Genomic DNA, 13,733 nt, shown 5'->3' on the forward strand with positions numbered 1-13,733 from the left:
TATCTTCTCCCATTCAACAGGTTGCCTTTTCCTTTTGTCGGTTCCTTCACTGTGCAAATGCTTTTGATCTTGGCATAGTCCCAATAGATTATTTTTGCTTTTGTTTCCCTTGCCTGAGAAAACCTGGCCAGAAGAATGTTGCTAACTAAGGCTGATGTCAGAGAGATTACTATGTAGGTTTTCTTCTAGGAGTTAGGATTTCATGTCTCCCATTTAGGTCTTTAATCCATTTTGAGTTTTTGTGTATGGTGTAAGAAACTAGTTTTCCCAGCACCATTTATTAAGACTGTCTTTTCCCTGTTGTATATTTCTGCTTCCTTTGTCATAAACTGGTAAGTTTGGATTTATTTCTAGGCTCTCTCTTTTGTTTCATAGATATAGGTCTTTTTTTTGTGCTTGTACCGTAGTGTTATGATTATTATAGATTCGTAGTATATCTGGGATACATCCCTTTAGCTCTGTTCTTTCTCAAGATTGCTTTGGTTTGCCATCTGTTGTTTTAGGTAAGCTTCCTATAAGAGGTCTCATTTGTATGTGTATCCCCAGAGTCTATTACCATCCTTAGAAGTTTTACTTCCAACTGGAAGAAACAGTTAAACTACATCTATCTCCATTTCACAATGACAGGGTGTTAGCAGAATATTCACTTAAATCTATCTACTGGTTATTGGTGAATTGAATGCTTATCTGCTAAGCTCTGGATAACAAAAGAAGTAATGTCATCCCTATAGTTTGAGACTTTTTTGTGAATGTTCTAGAAGAATGAATAGTAGGAAATTTTATCTGATCTCTGCTAACATGGGTCTGTTGCTGCCCATTTCCATGCAACAGACAGCCTGAGAGATGGCATCAGAAGGGCAGAGACTGATGCCCATGAGCTCCACTGACTTATAAAATTTGCACTTGACTCCTTTACTCCAGGGTCCTCGTTAACCATTCCCTGGCTGGTTATATACTTTGTGGCACCTTCTCCACCCTCACACTGTGCTAGACCAGTTTTCTCACTCTGATTTGTGTTTTATAATTCACTTATTCTTGGAGGATTTAACCATGAATCCTTTCACAACTGTCCCTCTAGATAGGTCTGTTGTTATCGCCTTTGCACACCTGGCCTCAGCCCTGGTACTCAGCACTCAGTGCTCCCCATTCTAACAGCTGGGCCTTTCAGAGTCAGCAAAACCTTTTTTTTTTTTTTAAGAGAAAGAAAGAGAAAGAAAACACTTGCCATTTGACCAGAAGCAGGAACTACTAGAAGAACAGAGGCCTACTAGCTTTTTTTTGCGATAGCTACGGTTTTGAAATCATTCTGAAGTTCATTTTCTTCATCTCTTTGAACCTTGCCTTCTCCTTGGTGGTTGAGCCATGACTGGACCCTACCCTTAGGTGTTATAGAATTGCCTGTAATCATTTACTTTATGCTACCCCACCTGATCACAACTTTCATACGTTCCTGTTTTCTTAGCCCTCAGGTTGTATTCATGTGGAACCCAGCCACCTATAGCATTTCACTCTTTTCTTCAAAACAAAACAATCTGTTAATCCCAGTCTGTCTTCCCACATTGTCCTTTCATAGGTTAGTGTACTGGAGATCAGTTCTCAATAAGATATTTTCATTTAGAGTAGAAGGCTTGGTCTTATCCTTACTCCCCTGGTCTGGACAATTTAAAGCATTCCCACTTACATCTGCCCCATATTCCAAAATAGTCTCAACCCCAAGGGCAGGACCCAGGGTGTGGTTGTGGCAAGTAATCTGTAACCAACAACAAAACGTCAGTGTTTGTAAATGGATCCCATTACTCTACAACTGTCATTTCTAGGCATTCCTGTACGATTTTGTAAGAGGGAGAGAAAGGGGTAGAATCCCTGGCGTCCTATAAAGCATTGGCATGATGTCCAGTGCAAGTCACTTATGCCATCACCCTAGCCAGGCCACAGCTACTGACACTCTGAGTGATTACACACTGTAGTAATTAATCTGGGCGGATCCTTGGGACTGTGAATAAGAGGTTCACAGCCACTGGTCTGTCATTAAAAACTACCAATCACATTTCTTTGGGTGGTAATACCTGTCTGATCTTCAGAGAACTAAGACTACAATTCACTATATAATACCAAATAGAAAACTATTAATTTACTAGACAGTATATTTTGCATTGGAAAATTATTCAGGCCAGTGCATGCTGTGTTATCTGAGCACTACATACATGCCTTATTTTTATTTATTAGATTGTGATAAACCAGCTAGAAAAGGTTCATAAAATTGCTTAAATCTAAACAAAATCCTTTGGTGAAGAAAATATTTTCAGACTGGTCAATTCTGCCAGATCAGTCCTTGGTGATCAGTAATGACACATGTCATATCCAAAATACCTTCTAAGAAGAAAGCAACTTTGCCCTAAGAACTTTTACTCTTTGTTCCATGGTATCATTGCTAAACGACATCTCTCAATTTGTAGGCATCTTGAATAAACCATCTTTAAGATCATTTTCTTTTGACATCAACTGAACAGTAGAGCCCAAAGGAAAAAAAGAAAACCCTCAATCATATAAAATAAAAACCTCAAATACTTTAGTTTGGCTCCATGGAATAAAACAATTCAGGTTATAATTTTAGAGTTTGTTTCACATATATAATGTGGTGTTACTAAGCAATGAACACTTTCATAAAAAATTTATTTCACACTTTTATACAAATATCCACAGGTATTTTCTAATCATGAAATAATTTTACAGTGCTAGTTAGTATTAAAATGTATCAAATGCAAACAGACCAGTGACTTGACTTGAGATGACATTTTTAACAATAAACACCACTACATTCTTGTTTCATTGTTGTTGAACCGCCCTTCCACCTCCTCCCTCCCTTTTATTCATTTTTTTTTATAACAAAGGTCTGTAACACTCAGAATACCAGCTTCTTAGCAACCTAGAAAGACAGTGCATTAGGTTACAAGTTACCTAAGGAAGAAATTGAGATTTCAAACACTGGTATGACCGATTTTAGAGAAATTTTTGTAAACAAAGTATCATTTGTAAAACTGTCTTTGTGAATGAAAATCCCAAAGTACAACAAGAGTATCTTAAGGGCATACGATTTCTGAAAAGAAAAAAAAAAAAGCTCCACAGCAAAAATGGCACATATAGCTGTATTTTGTTCTTCTGAAAGATTGAGACACTGCTTATACTATATGCAAACAAATTAGCACCTGCTTGCTATTATTCCCCATATGACATTTTGAAATTTTTTTAAATTCAGCTTTACTATCTATTCAATCTCTGTTGAATGTATAAAAATGCCACTTCATTCTTATAATTAAGCCATTTAAAATTGTGGTTAGTGCAGTCCCAAAGTAATTTGGGGGAATACAGATTAGGGGAAGAAACGAAGTTAAAGACAGAACATTGACTCACTGTTTCCAACATTTAAAAACTTAAAAGCCATGATGTTCTGACTTCCGGTATCAGATACTCAGTAGTCTCACGCTGGATCAGTCTGGATCTGCCAGAGGCACCCACCATTTCTTTCAAGTCCTGATTATACAATACTTGCAGTAAGGACTAAACTGCACTGAAGTTCAGCAAACGAACACATTATTTCCAAGGGTTCCTGAAAGTTACAGCACAAAATGCAGGACACATCACACAGGGCTCCAAACTCAGAAATATCCACTGTGTGGTAAGGATTAAACCTCTATGGTTAATTTCTATTTCTTAAACATTTTGGGTCTGGAGGAAGGCGTGAGGGCTGTCATGAAGGGAGATGCAGTAGGAACTTTATAAGGAATTTTTTTTTTTTTTTTTGCAGTAAATCCAAACCAGTGACAATCCAGGTTCTAATTCTGATGGTTTAATCCAACTGGAAGAGAATCTTTGGCCTGTCAATAACAAAATGGTTTATAAAGAAGAAAAAATAAATACCATATACAAGTAAGTATAACTAGCATTCAAGTCTGTTGCACCTGTGTGTTTTAGTGAAAAGGAAGCATGAAACCTGTATGTTATCTAGTGTGAGTATTCACACATCTAGGAAATGGGAAAAGATGGCAGGATGGCAACATCACCTATTGCACATTTAAGAATAGCACTTTAAATCGAAATACAACTCCCCCGACGGCATAGTCTTGTGATGAGGGACAGTTAACTTGCGAGTTCTCGAGTCCTACGGGAACAACGTGTGCAGAGGCAGCGCCAGGTTAGGACGGCCACTCTGTTAGCACAGAGACCGGGAGCCCTCTTCAGCTAGGCTAAGCGGGAAGATGTCACGTGAGCGCCACCCGGCGGTCCCTTTCCCGGCACGTGTAAGTCAGCCACACCAAAACAACAAAGGCAACCCGGAAAGTTAAATTAAGGCAGTGAAAGAAAAATCCATTCCAACAGTCTTAAATTTGGCTGTGCAAAACCGGAGCCTCAGGCTACATGACCACGTCCACAGTTGAAACTGCTCAGTTCGTACTGTGTGTAGTCTGTCTGAAGTTAATATTCCAGGGATGGAGCAGCCTTTTAAGTCCGTTTTGATTTGAGTTGGGAGGGGGAGGATGCAGTTTGGGAACTGTGAAGCTTTTTCTGGCCCCCTTTAAGAGTAGCTTTCATTTTCATTCCACCTTGTGATCCATTGTTTTTTTTCAAGGTTATCATTATATTTTTCATCTTTGATCTCCCGCTCTTCCTTCCGGATCCTCACAGCATGGTATCGGGGAACGCTATCATCGTACCTAGAGCGTTTAAAGAATCCGCACTGACGAAGGGGAAAGAGAAACAGAAACAAACTAAGTATCTCAAGAAAAGCAAATGCACAAAATGGGAATGTCTAAGCTTTCTGTTCAGCTACGCCTACCTTTGGATGAAGGGGGAAAAAATAAACATGGTTTCTTTTAAGAAGGAACTAGTAGGTCCAAAAGACATACCAGCAGTGGGGATGAACAGAAGAGAAGACAGCTGTAACATTGGAAGAAAAGTCCGTTTTTCCACTGTGTCTCTACTAACTTAAGAGTTATGGAAAAATGCTTCCATTTTTTATAATCACAATATTATATGTTAAAGATCTAATTTTCAGGTTTAAAAGATTGGTCTTTAAAAATGATATTCTAGTAAAGGCCATAAACCAAAGATTATTCATACCCCTTTCCCACTAACAAAATGGAATCAGATCACAAATATTTTACAAATTACTATTTAAATATGCCAGTGTTCAAATGGGCCACTTTAAGAATCTTCTCTCCTCCAAGGCTCAGCACATATCTCTCATTAGCTACCAGGCAATTTACACTGCCTGGATTTCCTGTTGTGCTTATAAATTAAGCTGTTTCATTAATAAATCATGTAGTAACTGTGTCCTGTAATAAAATCAATCGTGTACCACAAAGAACTTGAGGACAGTAGCACTACATTGAATTTTCGAGCACCACTGATTTCTTTTTTTGGCAAAAGAAATTTACACTTAAATTATTAATGAATATATATTTTATTCATTTTTTAAAAAATATTCAATCTGATCAAAAGTAGATTTTTATTGAGAACATATTAGGAAGTTTTTTACTGAAACTGAATTTTTAAAATGAATAAAATAAACGTTTAATGAAACAGATGTGTTTTCAATTTAAAAATGCAGATAGAGGGAAGATGAAGACAGTTGGAAGGGTCAATTTGTATCACGTAACAGGAATGGAACATTTAGATGTTATAAAAGTGTCACAGGGCAAAGTAAAATTATATCCAGGCATCACTAAATCAATAGGAAAAACTGACCAAGACATTTTGTTCTAAGGCCATTTCTACATTGGACTCCATAGTAATTCTGTGCAAAAAGCCAAAATACCTATCAATTACAAAATGTGGCTCTTGCTTCATTTAGACAAAGGAGGAAATCAAGGGTGGTATGTAAAACTGAAATGGAAATGCTGGGGTTCATCATGACAATGCCATGGAAAGGGATTATGGAGTAATTCTATCCTCTCATGCCCAGAGAAATGGAAAAAGGAATTATCACCAATTCCTGTTTCCATGGATCTACACACAAGAGAAGCAAAATACATGAACTTAAAATCAACCAAGAACCAAAGTTGAATAAAATCTCTAGGAACATGAAACAAGGTCAAACTCCATTACAACAACATTGAAATAGTAACTGTCCAGATCATTTTTATATTAGAATTTTGCATAATGAAGGTCACTTTAGTATAGAACCATCTTCTGAAATTGGCCATCATGTCCACCATGTCAACAACAGTCATAGTTTGTTGTAATGGTCTTTGACCTGTAGTAAATAAGCAGGAAAAGGAAGTTGCATGCTTAGCTAGCATAAAACAATTTCTGAGCAACAATAAAAGCATTCCAAGCCTTCCCCCATCACTTTATAGCAAGATCAAAAAAGACAGTGAGAAAGCCTTCTCTTCAGGAGAAACACAATGTTTCCAACATGCAACAGGTTAATTAGGCAGTCAACACAAGCTTCTATCTGTGGGAAATTCCAAAATGGACAAGAAACCTGTCACGATTTCTTATTCATCTTTGAAATTCCAAGTGGGATGCTAGGTACTAGATTGACAACACATGGCAAACTGGGCTACTGTGGAGGGCTAATGCCTCCTTTTGTGTGTACATAGATTACAATCTTCTTCATTGCTGTGGGTGATGTTTGACAACAACACAGAATAACTCACCTGCAACAAAAGATTCTTTGTGCATTTCTAAAAAATAAAAAGACCCTGAGCTTTCAAGTGAAATAAAATAAATCCAAGCAAGGCAAGCCAGTGTGGACATTTGGAAACATCTGTTAATGGGACACACACAGCAAGCTGTTGCTCTTAAAGTTAGCCACCACAACCATAGCACGTCCCACAGCTAGCAATTAAAAAACATTGATCAATTACCAATTACAGAAGTAGATCAATACTATGCATCAGAAGTAAGCCTCTCTTTATCAGATGGCTGAGCATGGATCTCAGCCTTGTGATATGTGGCATCATAATGATCTTTCTTATTTCTCTTGAAGAAACCACACTATAAGGAAGCAAGGTATTTAGTCAGTTTTACAGTTTTGTATATAAGAGCCAAACAAAAGCAAATCTCAGATGTTAACCTGTTTTCTATTTATAGCTTGTTTATTTACAAAGAGACCATGATGGATCAGCCAAAACTGGACAGCCACCGCACTATGTTACACGGACAGCGACCAAACCAACTCAATTCTCATGGGTCTCTGGTCAAATACTTAGATGACATTACTCAGCTGATTTTTGTATTTGTAAGAGAAATCCTGAGGACAAAAATCATTGTAACGATTATGAATATGAACTCTAAAACAGGCAAAAGATTGACTTTTGCGTTTTACTTAGACAAAGGTTAAGGAAGTTCTCTAAAATTTAGCACAAATCCAAATAAAAAAAGATGCTGCATTTTTCTGACTTTCACAGTAACTTGTATGGAACAAATGCCATCCACTTGAGGCCTTTGGATTTGTGGGTAAATCACAATATAAATTTGAATTTACCATCATGAAAGAATGATTGCTGTCATTTTCCCAAATTCTGAACCACTATGAAACCCTTAAGTGGTAGGAACCTATGTTCTTCAGGTTAAGTCACTCTAAATGAACACAGAAGTGTAATTCCACTTTCTACTCTAATTTCCTTCATTCAACGATGGAGAAATTTTTTGGTCTACTTGTTCATAAGGCTATGGAACTGCCCTTTGAAACATAGCTTGGTCAAATAAACCTGCCCTCCTGGAAAACTGTGCTTCCTGGCCTGGCAACTCATGAAAGTAAAAATCTAGGTCTGTTTTGTATAGCGTGCTAACTACTAAGTACATGAGAGTATTCAAATTTAAATGAAAAATACCTCCGTTGCACCAGCCACATTCCAAGTGCTCAGTAGTCACCTGTGTCTCATGACTACACATTGCATAGTGCAGCTGCAGAACACTTCCATCATCACAGGGCGTTTTATGGGCAGCATCGGATCTAAACTCTCTATCCTGGGGTTTACTTGTGACTCTCTCCATTTAATACACAGTGAACACACCCAGCCAACTTTCAGTCACACATGCCAGGCAACAGGGTGGGGAGAAGGAATGAGCCAGGAACCCAAAGTCCTGGTCCCGCCTGCAGTTTGGCAACATTCTTAATATCCACAGGCATGAGCATCTTTGTTGGCACAATTAAAGCGACTGGACCAGCCTCAAGGACTTTTTGTCTTTACCTTCCAACAAAACCCTGTGTAATACCCTGGAATTTAAAGCAGATATCAGAACTACTCTGGTTGAAGTGGGGATATTTGCACTAACTCCCCTGCCTCACTTCATCTTGGCACCTATGTGGATGTGCAAAACTCACTTTAAAGGCCACTGAACCACAGTCCTCTCTGGCCCTCCAGTTCTAGGATTTTAACACATAAAAACAAATAGTTCACTTTCAGAAAGAAGAGTATCCGTAAAGTAATAAAAATGATCTTCATGGAGGGGACATAGAGGTTGTCTGAGTTGCACTTTTGAGTTCTGGATACTTTAGAGCTACAAACAACCCATGAGATCACACAGTCCAATGTACGTACTAAAGAGCTAAAACAAACCAGTGCCCTGGGGAGATGAAATGATTTGCCTAAAATTATATAGCTTGGGCTTCTTAACTCTCAACCCACTGCTTGTCTCACCCTCATTAAAGACTGCCAATAAGACCTGCTCTGAAAAAGACTGTCTTTGTGACCTCCTCCCAAGAGTACACGAAGGCCATCCTCAGATATCAAACCTCAAATTCAGTTTTTGATACCAAAATAGCTTCCAGAGCATCTCCTATGGCTGGCTGTGCTGACCAGAGAAACCTACTGCCTAAAGTGAACATCAGAGGTAGGATTGGCTAATGTCCAATTCAAGGAGGAGTCTTGGCATGAACAATTACGAAGCTTCAATCACACATTTGGAGGACACCAGAAAGTTATCTCACACTAGGAAAAGGAAGTTACTTGGAAAAATAAAACAAAAAAGAAATGTCCAATATTTGAAAGTGACAATATCCTGAATCCTTGTCAATTATACTTGGATCCAAGGGAAGGATATAGATGGTTTGGTCCTGGAGATTGTTGGTAGAGGTTCATAATCATTTGCCCAAAATCCTGTGGACCAGAATTTTTCTGGAAATCCAGAAATTTTGGCATCTTAGAAAAGTAACATGCTGCATACATAATGCCACTGTAATCTAGACATTAGTTTCACAGAACTGCTAAATAAAGGGTAAAGGGTATATACTGTCTCTCTTCACGTGTCGTCTTGTTCCCAAATAAGTCGTTACAAATTTTCAGAGTTTTTTTGCAATTTGTAATTGTCGATAAGGGACTATGAGCCTCCTTTACTCACTTAGAATCGTCCAAAATCTATAGGTCATAATCTTTGGCAACAAAAGTATGCATCCATCCCACACACATATTTTTGTAATGTAGACTATTTACTGGCAGAAATCAAGGGGAAGATACTAAACTTTATTTGCGGGACCAAATATTTCATGAAGAACATCAAATTAAACCCAGATCTTCCTCATGTTTGATAGAGGCTATGAGGACTCCCTTGCAATGGAGTTATTAATGTCATGTTTTTAATGTTTATTTATTTATTTTGAGAGAGAGAGAGAGGGAGAGAGAGAATCCCAAGCAGGCTCTGTGCTGTCAGTGCTGAGCCTGACACGGGGCTCGGTCTCACGAACTGCGAGATCATGACCTGAGCTGAAATCCAGTGTCGGATGCTTAACTAACTGAGCCACCCAGGTACCCCAATTTCATGCTTTTCTATTTCTAATCTGGCTGCAACTGTAAGTAAACCCCGTTTATTCACAGAAGTTGAAATTAACAAGGATACACGTTCAGGTTAATGGGATATCCAACAATTTGGCTTAGATTCCTAATTTAAGATGAAGAAAACGCTGAAGTAGTAAAATTTTTAAATTGTTACTTTCCGAACAGCTAAATTATGTGAAAAGCACCAAGATTTTTTTTATTTAGGAAGCTCCTCATAATGTACAAATGACATACCTTTAAATCTAAGGTGCTTGGTAGATATACAGGTTTCACTGTAAAATTCTCAAGTTTGCTCTATGTTGGCAAAGCTTTATAATAAAATGTTGGGGAAGGGGAAGCATTACAAAGAAATGTACAGACTATCAGTGTAAATTCACTTTTTTCAAAAAACATTAAAACTCAAATGCCAGCCAGGACTTACCTTCCAGAGTAAAAACACTAAGAGAGCAAGCATCAAAATCCCAGCAAGTATAGCCACTAGGATGATCCACCAGGGTACTCCTGAATATTGAGCTACGGTCTTTGAGGGAAACACAGTCACACGAACCTACAGGGCACAAAAGCAAGCACCACTGTAAGTGGGGTTCATAGTTCTAATTCTGTTCCAGACACATTTTGAACAATACAGCCTAATTAGATGCCTTTGATCTAATTGATACGAGATCTTGTCTCAGAACCTGGAAAATGCTGGACTGTGTTTTGACAAAGTTTTTTTTTTTTTTTTCTGTTAACCCCTCTTTTTAAAACCTTTATATTGAATTAAAGTAGAGAAAATTGTATAATAAACCATTTATTCATCACCAAGTTTCAACACTCATCAATACACAGCCAATCTTGTTTCATCTGTATAATCTGGTATCTTTTTGAGAATGATCACCTTCTCTTTTCATTTTCAGTAATGGAAATAGAAGGGCCCAAAATGGCTAATATAGGCCATAATTAGCCTATATTCCTCAGATTAAAAAAATGTTTATATATTTATTTTGAGAGAATGAGCAGGGGAGGGACAGAGAGAGACGAAGAGAGAGAACCCCAAGCAGGCTCCACACCGTCAGCACGGAGCCTGATGCGGGGCTTGAGCTCATGAACCTTGAGATTATGACCTGAGCCAAAATCAAGAGTTGGACACTTAAGTGACTGAGCCATCCAGGTACCCCATTCCTCACTCAGATTTTAAAGATGATGTGAAATATGGAAATAGGGATGGAGCTGCATTGCTGATACCATTTTAACTTTTCGTTAGGATGTCCAACTAAGGACCCTAATACACAGTAAGGTTTCCTGCAATGGCCTTGTACGTGTGTTCTACAATAATATATTTGGACAAAGTAAGCCCTGGATTTGTTCTTAGAGGGCTTAGAGCTGTAAGCTGCAGCTGGCGAGAAGCCTAAACTCTAACCATTTGATAGTTGGCAAATACCGATTAAACAGAAATAGTGTCTATTCAGAAACCTAAGAAGTTGCTTACAGCAATTTGCAACAACTCAGTTATGTGCGTTTAGGATTCAGGTGGATTTCTGTGAAACCAGGAGACTATTTTTCCAAGCACGTAAAAGACCTGGTGATAGCTACAAACAGGATTTTGTAAACAGATTAGAGAGCTTCCAGTTGGGTTTCTGATATTTCTGAATTACAAGAATGTAAGGTGAGGGGTAAAGAAAAAGTATGAGTACTTGGCTTCCGAGAAGTGTTTTCAGTCAAGTACTCTGTATTAGTATCGAATTCCTGATGCTGCCTAAAAGTGCTTCTATGTCTGTCTACATTGTGCTTCCATACTTACGTGATTCTCTTTTTAAAAGAAAACCTCTTCACTAAAATACTTCTCTTTCTACTTATAATAGAAAGTAGCTTCTCAGCCTCATTTACAGAATATACTTTAAAGCAAAAGAATTGCTTTTCTTTGAACATTTAAGAGGAAAGAAGTCTGTTTTCAGCCTGTTACACCAACTCTGACACCTCTCCCAGCTACTGTGTTTCCTGTTATGCTCTCAGTGAGGTTTCTCTCAAACTGCCAGACAACTGTGCGGGGGGGGGGGGGGGGGGGGGGGGGGGGGCCTTTGTTCAATCCTCCCTACCTTCCATCCCCCTTCGGAAAGACATCCCAGCTGTAAGCTAAAACCACCCCTGATTACTGGGTCTAACACAGGCATATCCACTTAGTGGGAAGAAAGAATGGTGAGAGACCAGTGATGAAATAGCGTACTCGATGTGACTGGTAAGCCTGCCTACTCTAAACCAAAACAAACAAAAAAAATTAGCCTATGCTGATCTCATTTACTTGGGGGCCAGATGACAACCTGGAAGGACCATCCTCATTTTTAAGAATAAGTTCTGATAAATCTGGAAGTGGAGAGTGGAGACTGGTCCGTGGCAGGGGACCCAGCCCCACAATCGCACTGTGTTATCAGAGTGCCTTTTAAATGGCTGATAATAGGGGAAACCACTCCTATAAATGGCAGCAATCCAACAGTGTAAGAGCTGAACAAGGTAATTTTTGATTTGGTGGGGGTGGAGTGTACATCCTGCTGAGAGGTCTAGCCCCGAGTCTGACTACCATTCAAACCAGATTTTGGAGCCTTTCAGAAACTGTGAAACAACTCAGCGTCAAAGACTGAAGACTGAAGCCAGGGGCAGGGCTACACTTGTAAAGGGCAGATGTGCTCTGCAAACCCAGGCTGTGTGTAAGGCCACATTGCAGTCCAGGAAGGTGAAAGAGGAGAGTCAGCAAGACTTTGTTTTTTCCATAAACTTTCACCTAAATTTTCTTTTGTTTTTAAGACAGTCATTCTCCAGCTGGGACTGGGAATCAAGGGGGAGCTGACCTCAGAACTGGGAAGGGGAGACCAGACGTGAGCTGTGACCTCCAGAGCTCTGGAAAGCCTGGTCAGATCTTGCCACAGCAGCTATTATTGATGGAAAGTGACAGGTTAAGGGGAGTGGAAATTACTCCAACTCCAAAAACATTTGGGGGAGGTTGTTCTTTAAAATCTAGGCGTTTGCACATTTCACATATGCATGTGAAGATGAGGCTTGAGCTCTGCTGACGCATTAAATTCCATCATGAGTGAGCAGTGCTTAGACCCCATTTGCCTGCTCACTGCCAGAATGGTTCCCCTGAATCACTCTCTGACATAGTACTCTCTATTCTTAGAACATCAATCTAAGAAATCACATGAAGGGATTTTCGTATCTTTCACAAAACTCTCTATTAAAGACATCATCACCTTTCATGCGCATTCCTCATATCAGAAACCCATCTTGTAAAAGGATCCAGATCTCATATTCTCTGAATTTAAAGCCAAAAGAAGAAAATCACATTCCCCTGAAGAATATGCCTTTTACCTATTTTTGGCAAAGAGGAAGCAGATACTCTTTTCCATTTCCTTAGGAATGAAGTGGGGGATATATAAATACAACCAATAAACAATCTCTTCCTTCCTTGACTTAATTCAACAATTATCTCCTGGTTCACATTCCCCTAGACCATGAAATTCTTAACAGTCAACACTGTATCTTATTCAACTTTGCTTCTCTAGCATTTGTGCAGGGAAGGCACTGTGTGTGCACAATAAGTACTTGTTAACTGGATGGATTTAATTGATGCTAAAATGTAACCATTTTATCTGGTTCAATTAGGTGACCAGCTCTCTGACTTTATTATAACAATGTGCTAAAATGTACTAAGAAGCAATCAGAACACTCTTAAAATTGGTTGGGTTATAAGGAAACTAAAAGGTGTTTTTTGTTCTTTTGTTTTTCTTCCTTTTCTTTTCTTCTAGCCAGGACTAGAGTGTAAGCAAGGAGAAGTTTTAATATGAAGACCAAAAGACAAGACTGAATTACTCAACCTCCTTTGCTTCTATCTCCAAAGAAAAATGATCTTCAGGCTAGAAAGGACAGATGGACTAAGATAAAGATGAAACGGAAACCCACAATAAGTGAGGGAATAAA

General features: G+C 38.7%; 1 protein-coding gene and 1 long non-coding RNA gene across 6 annotated transcripts in view; one reads left to right on the forward strand and one right to left on the reverse strand.

Annotated features, from left to right (window-relative positions):
* LOC128778391 (uncharacterized) overlaps positions 1 to 5,331 on the forward strand; it is a 57,206-nt gene extending 51,875 nt beyond the window's left edge. For all 4 annotated transcript variants that reach the window (XR_008423983.1, XR_008423982.1, XR_008423984.1 and 1 more), the window contains one exon: positions 3,806 to 5,331. This is a non-coding gene — a long non-coding RNA (uncharacterized LOC128778391). The remainder of the gene's footprint in view (positions 1 to 3,805) is intronic.
* Positions 2,653 to 13,733, reverse strand: part of ITGA6 (integrin subunit alpha 6) — a 76,809-nt gene continuing 65,728 nt past the window's right edge. The window contains exons 24-26 of one of the 2 annotated variants that reach the window (XM_019459680.2): positions 10,204 to 10,329; positions 6,870 to 6,999; positions 4,623 to 4,735 (exon numbers count right to left, since the gene is read on the reverse strand). In XM_019459680.2, the coding sequence (XP_019315225.1) occupies positions 6,892 to 6,999; positions 10,204 to 10,329 (234 nt within the window). In that variant the 3' untranslated portion in view covers positions 4,623 to 4,735; positions 6,870 to 6,891. Of the gene's footprint in view, positions 4,736 to 6,869; positions 7,000 to 10,203; positions 10,330 to 13,733 lie in introns of both variants that reach the window. The other variant, XM_019459672.2, reaches the window with a different exon arrangement.

Source organism: Panthera pardus, unplaced genomic scaffold, assembly GCF_024362965.1.
Source record: "Panthera pardus isolate Hobbes unplaced genomic scaffold, ASM2436296v1 HiC_scaffold_10, whole genome shotgun sequence".
NCBI classification, from domain to species: Eukaryota; Metazoa; Chordata; class Mammalia; order Carnivora; family Felidae; genus Panthera; species Panthera pardus.